Below are 14,243 nucleotides of genomic sequence, written 5' to 3'. Positions count from 1 at the left end.
TGCCACTCCATTTATCACCCCTCCACTAATCAAAACAGCCCGAATTCATCTAATAGACGCCTAGTAGCAATGGAAAACTTGCAGCCCCAAGCCCCGCACCACGCCCAACTCTTTGTCGTACTCTATCCACTTCCCTTTCAGGTCCGCCTTGTATCGCTTCAACCTCCCAACTCCGTGGCCTAAGTACGCTCCTGGCTCTCGTCCACCACAGCGCATTCGCAAGTATGCATCAGCCACTCACAGAGTTCGTCCTGGAGGAGGAACATTACGGCAAAGAGGATGGTGAGGAGGACTCCAAGAGCTCTAAGGCTCTTGGCGGGGCCGACGAGGAAGTACGTGAGTGCAAGGAGCAGCAAGCTGAGGAGCATCGTTCGAAGTTGGAGGTAAAACCTCTATGTTGTATGGTTGGTGCTGGTGGTTGAGACTGGTAGGGACGGTGTGTCGTGAATGCATTTGCAGAATTGAACGCTAATGTTTTCTGAAGGCCTTGAAATTTCGGCAAAGTGACTCTTGGGATGTGGATGCAGAAAACAAGTCTGTATCAGCTTGTTGACGCACTTTTATAAGAGTGACATCAGGGTTTGTTTGCCCGGGGCATGTGGGCAAGTTCTGTGCCTTCGCTTTGAGTCAATTCGATTGATCTAGATTAGACAATCAGTTGAACGAAGGAGCGCCGCTGACCCCAAACCTCGATTTCCACACAACAAGCGCCATTTTTTCCATATATGTGTTACCTGGGAACACCGACTATCTCCTCTTCTATCTTTCCCGTCGGTATCGAGTGTAGATCATGCTTCTATGGTTGTTGCTGAGCCGCCACGTTAGGTCACCCTGCCCAGTAAATTGGTCGCAGTCTTTCCGCCGACTTAACAGGCAGGTCCCCAACGAAAATATGCTCTCTTCATCCCTGTGCTGCTCTTGACCGCCAGGTTGGACGAACTCTTTACGGTCGCAGGAAGTCTTTCGCCGTAGATTGATGGAGGGACATGGCAGGACTAGATGGAGCAATAAGGTACGGCGTGCTTTTGTGAAGCAAATGTTGCTCTTCGACCTCAAGCTTGATTTTAAACATATCAGTCCTCGTTGTTGCAGCGTTTCCGTCTCTTGTTGTGATCTTGGTGGTAGTAATTGTAGCTTTGGCGCCTTCAGGAACGCGACTCTCGCAGGTACTGTTCTGCCTTGCTAGAACTTATTAATATTAATTCTCGCTCATAATCAGAAGAAGCTCAGCTCACAATCTAGTCGTCTCTTAGTACTAGGCGGAGCGTCGTCGCACCTCGCCTTTTCAGTCGTCTTCTCTATCCTTCTGTACTCGGAATGAAGCTTCTGAAAGATGTGCGGCGCGTGTGGGCTGGAAGCAAACGTGTAAATCATATTCGATGCGCACCACGACAGATGAACTTTTTGTCAAGGTCAGTCGTCTTGCTTGTCTTCATTCACCGACTCGAGGAACGTGGTGCTAATGTACTTACTGTGGCCATGGACTAATGATCGCTAGCTTCCCCTTTCGATGCCGAAATCTTCCACGGTAACTAGAGCGAGTCGAGTACAGAAATACGGGCGTCGAACTTTGGCGAAGGCGAGCTCTTTACTGACCGGGCTCTCAATGTTGCCAACACGAGACTAAATTGTATAGCGACCGGAAGACGAATCAAGCCTTGATGAACCCTCAAGCATGCATTGAACTGACGGCGTCCTGATGTTAGATCCAGAACAACAAGGGCCGATCACTTGCGAGTATCCCATCAAGCGAAGGTACGTGGAGCGGGTACATCGTGTCCAAAAATAGCTCCAACAGTTCAACGGCCATCGACAAGATGGCCATGAAAGATCTGATGGGTATACATAACATATAGGCAACCCTATATGTCTCTGAAGCCGTCATTTGTTGCTGTTGTGATGCCGCGATATACACCTTATATCCAGATCAGCCGCAACGTGCTTACCTTCTCAGAAGGTCAAGAGGCCCTGAAATATCTGCATGCCGAGAAGGCGGTAGCTTTCAGTGGCTGGAAACCCATCCCCAATATACAGTCGCCAAATGATTGCTAGCCCTCTTCTAGATGGGATCTATTTGTGGTGCTTGTCCCTACCTCTTCAGGCGACCCACGGCAGACAAGCCGCTCTCGTGTTCCAGACTCAATAGAAACCATATCACGCACACCTATTCATTATGTCGGCCACAGAGGAAAGACGGCCCGGGTTGTGGCTGCCAAACTTTTATCAATCAGCTCTTTGGGCTAGCCCATTGATCCTTGTCACCTCCACAGGGAGGTTCAAAGCCTGCCCAGGTGCATCAGCAACATGATGGACATCGCAATACTCACCACAGTTTTCTCTTCGAATCCTTCTCTGAAATTCATTTAATCTCAGCTAGAGTCATCACTCTAGATTACAAACACTACTACTCTACTGCTCCTGCCACTCATGCTCCTGCTCCCGGCTCCTGCTCAGTGACCAGTTACCAAGGCTCCGAGTCGCGACAACAGACCGACACCTACCGATATCCACACTCTTCCTACGTTCCAACTGATGATTGACACGCATCGATATGCCCACATATCCATAAACATGAACTGTCCTTATATACTTGCGGCCATTACCATAGCCCAACGAATTCCGTCAACTCCCTTTCGTGCTGCGAGTGAACGATCACTTCAGGCATAGCAAACGCAAGGATATCGAAGTTGTCAAAGACGCGTTCATCATGCACTCTTGAGCGAATACCCACAGAACCAACACGAAGCCTGAACTTGTCGCAGCGGCGCGGACTTTAGATCAAGACTACACTTGAACAACGGGGGTAGAAGAGGCATGCAGCACCAACCAACGTCTAGTGAGACCTAGATCATTCGAGACTTCCTAACAAACTGTGCAGCAACTAAGTCCCCACTTCCACGCGTTCTCCTCCCGATCCGACCCACGACAATACCACTACAACATCACACCTCGCTACGCGACGAACCCCCGTCTCATACCTCGCGCAATAGAGCCACCCACAACGTGTTCCGCGCCCGTACTTTCGAAGAGACAAGGACTGTCGTGGCACCAGATAATTGCCCTTTGCATCAGCATGGCAGATACGGTCGATACTTCGTACCGGTCAAACAAGATAGTAGAGGAACTACACATCGGCGTATTCAGTATTCCTGCATCTACATCAGAGCCACAGTCCTCCTAGCGGCCCGTAATGCGACCCGAAAGGCATCCAGTACCTACAAAATGCGCATGAACCGAACGATTCGAGAAGGAAGAGAAGGACTCAGACTAAGACGACCATCATATTCACACTCGTAGACTCAACTGCAATCTTGGTTTGCGTCATAGAAATCTCAGTAACACAATGTGGCATCGTAAGCTCTGCAAAAACGTCTTTGGGCTGCTTACAACATTCAATGCGGACTGTTGGCACTTACGCTGCAACATCTGGTGCAATTTACTTCGAAGATCACGGATGATCTAACGTACGATGGCTACAGTGTGTACTGAATACTGGTAACTCCCTTCTACCAGGTAAACACAAAAAGCGCGATACAATAGTTTCACATAGAATCGCCGCACTTGCAAGCAACAATGTTTATACAAAGTATCATGTCACAATTTCTATGTTAAAAGGTAGAAGTGATCAATTAACCTATGCATAGAATAATAAATATGCCGAGCTAAATTCGTCAATCTATAATACGCTCAAATGCAATCAATCGTTCCCAGCCCCATCTACCTGAACTTCCACCTCACCTCACTCCACCTGTCATCTGTCATCTGCATCTAGTAAACTTCAAGCACGTAGCGCCCCTCATCCTTGAGTTTCTCAATCTCCTTCCTCGAGTCCACCTTCTTCGCACCCGGGTTCTTGAACTTATGTTCAACCTCAATGGCCTCCTGTAGCACCTCCGTGACGTCCGGCACCGGCCATGTGGGTCCGCAAAGGTAGAACGAACCTTCCTGTTCGATGTAGCTTCTCCTAATGTCAGAGAGAGTCTCTCGCATCCTGTCTTGAATATAGATCTTCTGAGGCTGGTCTCGAGAGAAGGCGCGGCCGAGGAGAGTAATAATGCCGGCATCTTGATAGGCTTCCCACTCCTCACCGAAGAGATACTCTTCGCGTTGAGTGCGGGAGCCCATGTAGAGGAGGACTTCGCCAATCTCATGTCCCTGCTGTTTCTGGTATGCGCGCTCTTGCACAAAGGCGCGGAAAGGCGCTAGACCTGTTCCAAGACCGGCCATGATGATAGGGGCTGTGGTCTTGGTGGGTAGTTTCATGACAGACGGCTTGACGGATACGGTAACTGGTGCGCCGACATGTAGCGCGTTGAGATAACGCGTTGCTTGGCCGAAACGGTCGCGGCCCTTGGGGTCGACCCAGTTCACAGTTACGATGAGAAGGGCGACGCTGTTGGGAGTAACATTTTGCGCGGAGGCGATGGAGTACTCTCTGCGCTTCATGGGACTGACAATCCGGACAATGTCATGGAAAGAGGGATGCGCAGACGGGAACTCAAGAAGAATGTCCGCAAAAGTAACGAAGTCGACTTCGGCGCGGCGCTTGAATTCCGACGCACCCTCTGGGCTAAGAAGCTTTAGAATTGCGTTCTTCTCGCCCTCGTCATCCGCGAACTCGGCAAGGCTTTCGTAGAAGCGCTTTGGTGGGCGACCGAAGATATCGACGTTCTGCATGAGAGATTGGTAGACAGTGCGATTCACCAGGACATTTGGATCCTCACGGGATGGCACTTCGACAATCTCGTCGGGGTTGAGGCCGTACCACTTGATGAACTCTTCGACGTGTACCTTGTCGTTCTCTGCGTGGATGCCGAGAGCCTCACCGATGGCATATGTGACACCGGAGTTGCCGAGATCAAACTCGATGTGGAAGATGTTACGGTCATAGGTGAGAGGCGTAAGGCGGCGGTGCTCCTTGACGGTGACGATGGAAGTCTTGACACCAAGATCTGGACGAACTTGGGTATCAGTACCGAAAGCCTCCTTGAAAGCAAAACCCTTGGCCGCAATTTGCCAGTCCTTTAGGAGTGTAGGAGGCTCTGTTTCGACGCGGTCGAAGGGAGCAAAGCTGTTGACATTGATGTCAGAGGGAAGTCGAATGGGCTCGACATCCTCTTCAACGGTGGCCCATGTGGCAGGCACTTCGACTTCGCGCAGTGCGCTCTCCAGCTGCTGGGAAAGCTGCTCCAAGACTTCAGAGCTACCGTTGATAGCAGCTAACTTGGACAGACCAGAGGTCAGGAGATCCTCGCGAGCAACCTTCAAGAACGCCAGCTGAATCAGGTAAGACTCAAGGGTAGCATCCTCAGCTAAGGCCTCTGATAGCGTCGGATCGAGCACGAAGAGTTCGACATCCTTGTCGACCAACGCCTTGCGGAATGCAGGGGAAAGCTTCGTCTCTAGATCTTCATCCTTGATGCCGGGAAGTTTGACGATGATAGAGCTGTCAGGCTTGACGCTGTTCAGGACGTCGAACTCCTGGAGGATGGTCAAATCGCCAATGAAAGCTATGTCGGCCTGCTCAACGGAGTATGGAGCCTCAATGGTGTAATCCGCATTGCGGATGTCAGTGCGAGTGACACCACCCTGGACGAGATTGTCGTGACCACTGCGAACGAAGACATTCTTCGACGAGTCATGCGATAGGAGCTTGCCAAGCACGACTGGGGCATGAGCAGCCGAAGATTCGTCCAAATCCCAGAAAGTGTACTGCTTGACATCCGTAGTGTTCAGAATGTCAACGTACGACCGCACCTCGGTCTGCGCCTTCTCGCCGTGGATCTGGCGGAAGACATCGAGGATATTGCTTGGTGTCCAAACCTGCTCGCGAGAGTACTTGACATCTGTGACCTCAACGTTCCTGTCGAAAGCGAACTGAGTTGCTGCCAAGACGTCTGAGTAGAGCCTAGAGTACTCAGCAGAGTCGAACACAGCAGCCTCATCCTTGACCTGGCCGAGAACAGCAATGCGACGAGTGCTTTTTGGGAGAGCCTCAAGGAAGGCTTCTTCCACAAATGGGCGGTAGACGCGGACATTGATAACACCGACCTTGTCACCATCCTTGGATAAGGCATTGGCGACCTGGGCAGTCAAGGAGGCCTCGACGGTACCAAAGACCACAAGGACGCTCTCAGGCTCCTCGTGACCATAGTAGTCGAAGAGCTTGTAATCTTCACCAAGCTCGTCGTTGAAAGCTTGGAGTAGGCGTAGAACGCGTCCCTCAGTGTCCGAATGCTTCTTGTCGACCTCAGAAACAGCCTTCAACACCGCCTGATAGTTGTTGTGTAGCCTAGTCTGATCCATAGTATCAACCAATCTAGCTGTCTCTCGTCCGACGCTGATGCCATCGTAGGTATGCACCGTGGGGAGGACGCTCGAAAGCAGAGTCGCGAAGAGAGCCATATGCTGCGCTTCGAAGACAGAGGGACTGCAGACGAGACCAAGCCCCAAATCTTCGGCAAGTGTGAGTGAGGAGACATAGTCGGTGACTAGCCCGGCGTTGGAATTGGCAGAGTAATCGACAGCGGCGATGTGAGCGGTAAGCGGATTCGCGACCGAGTATAGGGCGGAGAGCTGGTCGAAGGAGGAACGGAGGTAGGCGAGCGTGGAGGAAGAGGCCAAAATGGACTGCGGGATGTGGCGCTTCTTCAAGTCGAAGTCTCTTGAGAAGATGTAGCCCAGCGCGATTGCGCCAGCCCCAGTTCTTGTCTCAAGCGAAGAAATGCCCGTTTCATATCCGAAAGCATTCTTCTCGCCCTGCTCTTGCCAGTGCTTGACGGCTACATCCAGGTCGAATGACTCGTTTGAGTATGCGAAGATCTTGTCGGAGAGAGTGTACGCGACTTGCTGCACGAGCGTCTGCGCCGTGAGGTAGGTAGGGCCGCTAATAGATTCGAGAGGAAGGTCTTGCCCAAATGGCAGACTTGACGACTTCTTCGTGAAGACCTTGGTGGAGATCTTGGGTACGTCTTGTTCGGCGCCAGGGCCAGCGGATTCGGTCTGCTGAAAATGCATGCTGGAAATAGAGTAGACGTCTCAACGAATCAGTCCTTTGAGGTTCGGAGAGTCTCTCTTTGAAACAAAAGGGAGAACGAAAGCAGGCGCAACTCGCTGACTATTCACTGCAAGGAAACGAGGGTAGAGGACGTATTCTGGAATTGCCGCCTCCATAAAAAGACAAAAGGCTACCGCAATATGGGGCGGAATTGGAGCCGAGGAATGCGCGACCCTTCGTGAGGGCCATGATTGGCTTGTTCCAGACTTTTCCTCGGGCGATAGATTGCGAATTGCGGAGTGTCGCCGTTGTCGCGACCTGAAGAAAGTGCTAGCGCGAATTGCGTGCTCATTTGCCACGAGGACGGAGATAACTTGGCGCTCGGAGATGTGATAAGATCTGATAGTAAGACCCTGAACCTGCACGAGAAGAATGTCTTCGATCATAATTGAGCTGCTCTCTATATAATCAGAAAACATAACCCCCGGTTGCCTCGCGCATGGATGAAATTACTGGTGGGATTGAAGGTATTTGTGCTAATACACCCACCAGAACACATCTACCACAGAAGCTGAGAACATATCCATGGTTATGAGCATCACTGAGACTGTTTTAGATCCAGTAGCACTTTGGAACACTACGCAACCACTGACTTTCAATCACCGGCTGCACATCACGGCATTAATACCTCCAAGAGCATCGATAACCTTCAGTCGATTGGCTGATTCCACTTCACAAATGCTAGGATCCAACAGTACACTTCAACAGGTTCAAACGCAAGGAAATGTATTGTCTGGTATTATACAAGACCCTACAGTCTGTCCACTCTATCCGAGTGTAAACCTATAAGATTCAAAACGCCGTACGCCTCCCTGATGCTGATGCAATGCAATCACGCTGCGAATATGCTCAATCGTCCCACCGCATATTCATTATCAAATCCTGCACCTCTGCCGAACTGAGCCCATGCCTCTCCTCCCGCTGTGGGATAGCGGTGCGGCGCTCTCCTTCAGCGAGGAAGCGTCACATGTTTCCGTTGAACCACCAAGCGGCGGCTACTGGCCAGCCCAAGACTGCGACGTAGAAGGGGACGAAGCTATTTTTACCATTAGAAATTGCTTGGAGGAGTAGGAGGGTGAAGGAGGAGACGTACGCTGTGCTTGTCTTGATAACACGCTTGCTTAGGTCGCCGGCTCGCCATTGGTGCGCCCTTGATGTGACGGGGTTCCTGGCGAATGGGTGGGGCTCGGATAGGCTGCGCGCTGCGGTGCGGAACATAAGGCGGACTTGTGTTGGGGAAGGCATTTTGATTGATGTGTGTGGAGTAGATCGAGGATCGAGAGTAGATTTGTTGGAGTGCGGTGATGTACAGTGTACAAGATGTAAGAAGTGACTTTTGGTTGCTTGAGTTGAGAAGACTGAGTGTCTATGCTGTATGTCTATCGATGCTGTGATGGGCTGAGTGGAGTGAAGCTTCAATAGCAGCAGGACAACAATCTATTTATTTAATTCACATAGCGAGGCTTTTCCCCCTCACCCTCCTCTTTCACATACAATATGTGGCACCACCAGAAGTCTCACCTGAGATGCCTCTCTCCGACTCATTGCCGCAGATCAGCTGTACGGTTATGGTACGAGATCGCTATCCCACAGTCAGACGAGTAGCTCGGACGACGGCGGGCGCTGCAGGAACGAGACCAGAATCCTTCATTGTTGCTTATTGCTACATCTGGTAAGACTCTGAGAATCGTCGATGGCTTTCGCGCATTTCCGGGGGCATGTGGTTGGTTCTAGGCCGGCTAGGCCAACTGGCATTGATGGTCGCGAGAGAGTGGTGTGATGGGGTCGCAAATCCTTCAGCCAGGGGCTCGGTACCCGCCGACGGCTTCCACCAGCCGTACCAAGGCTGGGGAGAGAGTGGTGTGACACTTGTGAGATGGCGAGACATGGTCGTGGGATTTCGTGAGATTTTTTTTTCATCCGAAGAAGTGAACCCGGAAGAAATCGCAGCAATTGCACGCAACTTGAGTAACTCTCAGATTATTCATCGTTTTATGATTGGTTAGCCTTTTGGCATTTCCGATTGCGCAGGCTATGATTGGCCAAGACGCTTAAAGTGCAGCAACTGCAGCCACTGCACAAAGAAGCAGATCTGCAGGAGTTCACATGGTAATGCTCAGCGATCTTGATGTGAAGGCGGGGTTGGGAATTATGCAGAGGCCTGATGAATGCCCAAGGCACCAAAAACCGTTGACGACATTGACAGAGGCACAGGGAGGTGGCAGTAATGAAGACAAGAAGATGAGCGTATTACACTGCCGGTGGTATCTAGTTAGAACATCAAATGTGCATCGTGACGCCGTCAATCGTCCCTCTGGCCTGTAGCCACCCCCTCCATCCTTATGCCTTACCCAACGCGATGATATCCGCCTGTCCCAACTCCCAAACACCCGCCTCTTTCTTGCCCTCTATACACTGCACTCCAGCGTTGACCGCAGCGCGAGCAATCACACTTGCGTCCTGAGCCCAGAAGTTAGTCAGAGCAGGCGTGAGACTCCTCAAGCCTTTAGCGATGCCCCGTATAACAGCCTCCGCAGGCCTGCTCTCATTTCTCTCGCCCACAATCAGGCCGGGCCGCAGAATGACCGTGTGCTTGAACTCGAGCGCTTTGACAGCCTCTTCGAGCTCGCCCTTCAGGCGCGGATACGCCATCATGCTCGTGCTGCTCGCTCCTCCACTGCTGATCAGAACGTATGTCTCCACACCAGCGTCCTTCGCTGCCTTTGCTAGCTCCAAGTTGAGCTCATAATCAATCTTCCTTTGTCCCTCGAGACCGCCAGCCCCCGCGCGAGTCGTACCTAGAGCACTCAAGAGGATTTTGGGCTTGGATTCCCGCGGGAAAAGCGAGGGCCATTGCGCGTTGTCGGTTGAGGTTATGGGGTTGAGCTTTGTGGAACCGTTTGGATTGGGGAGCTCGCGGCGGGAGTAGGCGTAGATGGCGGAGAAGGAAGGTGAAGCGAGGACTTGATTCAGAATATTCGATCCCTAAACTCTGTTAGTTTCTCGCTCTGCCTTGTATCGAGTGAGTTCTGCTGAACGTACGACGAGGCCGGTACTTCCGGCAAGGGTTGCTGTTGCCATAGCTGTCTTGAAGGCCTGCAAGCTTTCTTTTGAAGGCGTTGAGAGTGAGATGCACTATTGCGAGTACCTCGAGTGTATTCAGGAAGCTTTATCCTGGGACGATGATGGATGTTCGGGGCGTTGTGCTGCGCGCATAGCGCATTGTTTCGTCCGTCCCCAGAAAGACGTCATTGCGCAAGCGAGCCGAGGCGCCTCAAGGAATGACTCTGGTTCATCACATAGCACTGCTATGCTACAGATTGTACAAGTCGTCCCCAGGCAAGGTCTTCCATAGAAACCATCGTGAGGATGGGTAACTACCAACCAAGTAAGCTAGGTGCTGACATTCCCCTCCGTAAGCTATAGCGGCCAATCAACGAGCACGCCCGCCTGCCCTTTCGAGATAGGTGGTCAGAAGGTTCACCTACTTCCATGTTGCTGTCTATCAATTGTCTTGTATTTTAGGCATCGCATGATTCAGCTAGACACTCTCTGCTTCAACTCTACACACGATTTCTTCCAGCACCCACCCTCAGAAGTTGACAACACTAGCCTCCAAAACCCCCTCAGGCCCAATCAACGCCTTCAGCACATCTTCTCCGACTGGCTTATCCACACCCAGTATCATGAGTGCTTCATTGTTCTCCGCTGCCTCTCCATTTTCATTCTGCCTTTCCTCCGCCTCCTCATGCAGCGGTGCCACATTCATAAACTTGATATTGACACCTGCCTTCCCTAGTAGATTCCCCACGAATCCGATCTTGCCACACGAATCAAAGTTCCTGCAGATCAGTAGGGTGCCTCTGGGGACAAACTCGCCCTTGAATTTGTCCAGGCGGGAGATAAATGGCTTGTTGCCAGATACAAAGCCCTGGATGACTTGGTCTTCGTGGTCTTGTGGTTTGAGACTACGCGCCGCGGAAGGCGAGTTATTGCGCGAGCTGATGGAACGAGCCTGCGATACTGAACGTGTGGCACGTGCTCGGAGCGTAATGAAGGAACTATAAGGTTTATCTTCGACATTTTCGCGTGAACTTTGCTCATTGATGAGAATCCCCCGTTCTTTTGCGAGTAGCTCGGCGTTGACAATGTTGATATTCAATCCATCTGACGAAGTAATTGGAGTCAAAAGGCCTTTGACAAGCGCAGCGAAGAGCGGTTTTGTGGTATTGATGTTTGCGAGCTTTCCCTCGTAGGTTATATCAAAGGTCGTACGGAAGGATCCGATCTTGACAGAGGAGTAATGTTGTGTGTAAAGGGAACCCATTTTTTCCACCAAGCTGATGTAGGGCTGGAGAGTGCGGTATTCGTCTGGTAGGACAATTGGAGCATTGACCGCTGAGCGCGGTAGCTCGCCAGATAGGATGGAGACAACTTGTTCGCAGACGTCAATCGAAACGTTCTCCTGAGCTTCTTTGGTGGATGCTCCAAGATGTGGCGTCGCCACTACCTTCGGATGTGCAATGAGACGACTTGCAGAAGATTCTTGCTGCGGTGGCTCCGAAGTGAAGACATCGATACCCGCTCCAGCAATTGTACCAGCATCAAGTGCTTCCACGAGCGCATCTTCGTCAATCATTCCTCCTCTTGCTACATTAAGAATGCGGGCTGTAGGCTTCATCGTAGCCAGCTCCGCCTTTCCAATCATACCCTTGGTCGAAGCAATCAAAGGCGTGTGCAAGGTCAAGAAGTCTGCTTCTTTAAGAAGTTCCGCAAGACTAGGTCTTAGGGTAACGGATGCAGCTGCGGCCAGGTTTGGATTTGCGTAAGGGTCGTAGGCGACGAGGCGCATACCCAACCCGTTTGCGATACGAGCTACCGTGAGACCGACTGATGGGAAGTGAATACACTTCAACAGAACTTAGTCTGGTAAACTCACCTTTTCCTAGGCCAACAATGGCGAGGATCTTGCCCTTTGCCTCGACGCCCACAAGTCGGCTTCGTTCCCATTTTCCGGCCTTGATACTTTGAGACGCATCACCAACGTTACGGGCCACAGCCATGAGTACTATTTGTGGTTAGTAGGCGCGAAAATTTGGTTGCTTGGGCTACCCACACGCGATGGTGTGTTCCGCTGCGGCATTGATGTTGCCGGACGGCGAATTCACGACAATAATGCCATGGGAAGTAGCACTTTGGACATCGACATTATCGACACCAACACCAGCACGAGCGACTACCTTCAAATTCTTGGCCATATTCAAGAGTTCTGCTGTCACCTTGGTCTCCGAACGAACGATGAGAGCCTCATAGTCACCAATGATGTCTTTGAGCTCTTCAGCACTTAAACCTTTCTTCTCGTCTACCTCGAATAGATCTTTCAGCAGTGCTAGTCCATCAGGTGAGACCTTCTCCGGTATAAGCACCTTCGGTTTCGTGTTGGGGATTAGGATGGCCATCTTGTTTACTAAAAAGAACGGTTAGGCGAGGGGATTCAATTTGAGTGTGAGTAAGAGTCTCGAAGAACGGAAATCCCTTGGTTTTAATGAGAACAGACAACAACATGGGCCGCTATCGGACTACTGCAGTGAGGTGCGTCAGATTGTCTTTTTGTAAGGGGAAAGCTCACTTGTTGTGGCCGGCCGGAGCACTACTACCCCGCCCCCGCAATATTACCCCACGAATAACGCCACCACAGTAAAGGAATCGAGACCTGAAATGCTGTCAAGTTACAATCGAAGCTTGTATGGGGTAGCCAGGACTGAAGCGGTATGGAGAAAAGGCTGAAGTATGTCAATAGTGAGAACTATTTATTGTGTTGATATGGTGGTGTATTTGCGCTAAGTATATTTGTTTGTTCTGATACTACGATGCGCAGATGACGCGTGGCGCGGGTAACTGTAATTGTTGTGGCCCGCAACCCCTGGAGGCTGACGACCTGCAGAGTGGGGTTTGGAGCACAATGCGGGCAGCCGGCGCCGCTCTTTTACCAATTGGAGTGTGTCTTGAGCTTCTCGTTTTGTACGACCTCAATCCAGTAGCCGTCGGGGTCTTGATGAGCTGTCAGTTTATTGTGTCAGAAGGGTCAAAAGCCACGTACCTAACACAAATGCGATGTTTTTCATTCGGCCATCTGTAAGCCGTTTCTTCCAATTGACACCCTTTTCCTCGAAGCGAGCACAGGCTGCTTCCAAGTCATCGACGGAGAGACAGATATGGCCAAACCCCTGCGGCTCATCGTTCCCGTTGTGGTACTTGAAGTTTGCATCATTTTCCGTGCCGTAGTTCCAGGTCAACTCAAGTACGCCTTCGCTGTTTGCTGGCTTATCGGAGTCAACCGGGCCGTATCCAAGGAAGTAAAGGTTGAAGCTAGCATTCGGATTCTCTGATGTGCGTTTAAGCTTCATACCCATCACATCCTGATAGAACTTGAGTGAGGCATCCTTGTCTTTGACACGGATCATAGTGTGGTTCTGCTATAATTAGCCTCGTACGAAGTAATTTCGGAGTCGCCTTACCATTCGGTATGTGCTTGTATCTGTGTCCTTGACACTCTCAGTCTCTTCCAACGGCTTCTGGCCGATTACCTCAACCCAATAGCCATCAGGGTCCAGGACAAACGCGATATGGCGCATCCGCCCATCTGTCAGTTTCTTTTGAAATTTGTAACCGGCATCCTCTAGTCGCTGGCACGCGGCTTGAAGGTTGTCTACCGATATGCATAGATGTCCGAAGCCCTTGTGTGGTTCTGTGTTGCCATTTGTGATTTTGTAGTTTGGGTCGTCCTCTGTGCCATAGTTGTGTGTGAGCTCGACAATGCCCTCGCGATCTGTCCAGTGGTTTCCGTGTGAGACTGCCTTTGGACTATCGTATGCGAGGAAGTAGAGGTCGAATTTTGCGTCGGGGTTCTGGAGTTTATTGATGACTTTCATGCCCAGGAACTCGTAGAATTCGACAGACCGCTTCGGATCCTTGATACGGATCCTAGAGAATGTTAGCAAGAGCAAGAGACTAATGGCAAGCAGCTAGCGCTGAGAAGGACACGCGGGGACTCACATGGAGTGATTGAGCTTGTACTTGGCTGGGTCGGTCGCCATGGTTGCTAGCTGTCGGAATAGGCTATTTGGTGTGCTGCAGAGTTTCAGAGGTCGGGTTACGAATGCAGGTGATATTCTGGGGGCTCTGA

The 14,243-nt window shown here is 51.1% G+C and overlaps 6 protein-coding genes across 6 annotated transcripts; 1 reads left to right on the top strand and 5 right to left on the bottom strand.

The window, feature by feature from the left end:
* The first annotated feature begins 37 nt into the window (after positions 1-37).
* On the top strand, positions 38-818 carry K460DRAFT_361106 (uncharacterized protein). Its single transcript, XM_040932391.1, has 2 exons — positions 38-427; positions 485-818. The coding sequence occupies exon 1, from the start codon at positions 225-227 to the stop codon at positions 420-422; it is 198 nt and encodes a 65-aa protein (XP_040792849.1). The 5' UTR covers positions 38-224; the 3' UTR covers positions 423-427; positions 485-818.
* Positions 819-3,768: 2,950 nt separating this feature from the next.
* Positions 3,769-7,017, bottom strand: K460DRAFT_274988 (sulfite reductase-like protein alpha subunit; the record flags this gene model as incomplete). Its single annotated transcript, XM_040928002.1, has 1 exon — positions 3,769-7,017. The coding sequence occupies one exon, from the start codon at positions 7,015-7,017 to the stop codon at positions 3,769-3,771; it is 3,249 nt and encodes a 1,082-aa protein (XP_040792848.1).
* Positions 7,018-8,020: 1,003 nt separating this feature from the next.
* K460DRAFT_400356 (uncharacterized protein) lies at positions 8,021-8,302 on the bottom strand (the record flags this gene model as incomplete). Its single annotated transcript, XM_040936321.1, has 2 exons — positions 8,021-8,093; positions 8,151-8,302. 2 exons carry the CDS (start codon positions 8,300-8,302, stop codon positions 8,021-8,023), a joined length of 225 nt encoding a protein of 74 aa, XP_040792847.1.
* A 728-nt stretch (positions 8,303-9,030) lies between these two features.
* Positions 9,031-10,401, bottom strand: K460DRAFT_361103 (NAD dependent epimerase/dehydratase family protein-like protein). The gene is made up of 2 exons (XM_040932390.1): positions 10,100-10,401; positions 9,031-10,042 (listed from the first exon to the last, which is right to left on the bottom strand). The coding sequence occupies exons 1-2, from the start codon at positions 10,136-10,138 to the stop codon at positions 9,398-9,400; spliced, it is 684 nt and encodes a 227-aa protein (XP_040792846.1). The 5' UTR covers positions 10,139-10,401; the 3' UTR covers positions 9,031-9,397.
* Positions 10,402-10,476: 75 nt separating this feature from the next.
* Positions 10,477-12,721, bottom strand: K460DRAFT_301137 (phosphoglycerate dehydrogenase). Its single transcript, XM_040929858.1, has 3 exons — positions 12,174-12,721; positions 11,997-12,125; positions 10,477-11,947 (listed from the first exon to the last, which is right to left on the bottom strand). The coding sequence occupies exons 1-3, from the start codon at positions 12,514-12,516 to the stop codon at positions 10,650-10,652; spliced, it is 1,770 nt and encodes a 589-aa protein (XP_040792845.1). The 5' UTR covers positions 12,517-12,721; the 3' UTR covers positions 10,477-10,649.
* A 322-nt stretch (positions 12,722-13,043) lies between these two features.
* On the bottom strand, positions 13,044-14,154 carry K460DRAFT_271679 (glyoxylase I; the record flags this gene model as incomplete). Its single annotated transcript, XM_040927749.1, has 4 exons — positions 13,044-13,108; positions 13,158-13,530; positions 13,576-14,041; positions 14,114-14,154. The coding sequence occupies 4 exons, from the start codon at positions 14,152-14,154 to the stop codon at positions 13,044-13,046; spliced, it is 945 nt and encodes a 314-aa protein (XP_040792844.1).
* Between the last annotated feature and the right edge of the window lie 89 nt (positions 14,155-14,243).

Source organism: Cucurbitaria berberidis, assembly GCF_010015615.1.
Source record: "Cucurbitaria berberidis CBS 394.84 unplaced genomic scaffold K460scaffold_1, whole genome shotgun sequence".
Taxonomy (NCBI): Eukaryota; Fungi; Ascomycota; class Dothideomycetes; order Pleosporales; family Cucurbitariaceae; genus Cucurbitaria; species Cucurbitaria berberidis.
This window is presented reverse-complemented; position numbering and strand designations above follow the sequence as displayed.

What these genes read in the sequence shown, in the direction of transcription:
- K460DRAFT_301137 (XM_040929858.1), bottom strand. Translation starts at nt 12,516, where the DNA reads ATGGCCATCCTAATCCCCAACACGAAACCGAAGGTGCTTATACCGGAG. An exon ending in AGCGGAACACACCATCGCGT is followed by an intron (nt 12,126 to 12,173) that starts GTGGGTAGCCCA and finishes AACCACAAATAG; the next exon opens with TACTCATGGCTGTGGCCCGT. An exon ending in CATTGTTGGCCTAGGAAAAG is followed by an intron (nt 11,948 to 11,996) that starts GTGAGTTTACCA and finishes ACTTCCCATCAG; the next exon opens with TCGGTCTCACGGTAGCTCGT.
- K460DRAFT_361103 (XM_040932390.1), bottom strand. Translation starts at nt 10,138, where the DNA reads ATGGCAACAGCAACCCTTGCCGGAAGTACCGGCCTCGTC. An exon ending in CCGGAAGTACCGGCCTCGTC is followed by an intron (nt 10,043 to 10,099) that starts GTACGTTCAGCA and finishes AACAGAGTTTAG; the next exon opens with GGATCGAATATTCTGAATCA.
- K460DRAFT_361106 (XM_040932391.1), top strand. Translation starts at nt 225, where the DNA reads ATGCATCAGCCACTCACAGAGTTCGTCCTGGAGGAGGAACATTACGGC.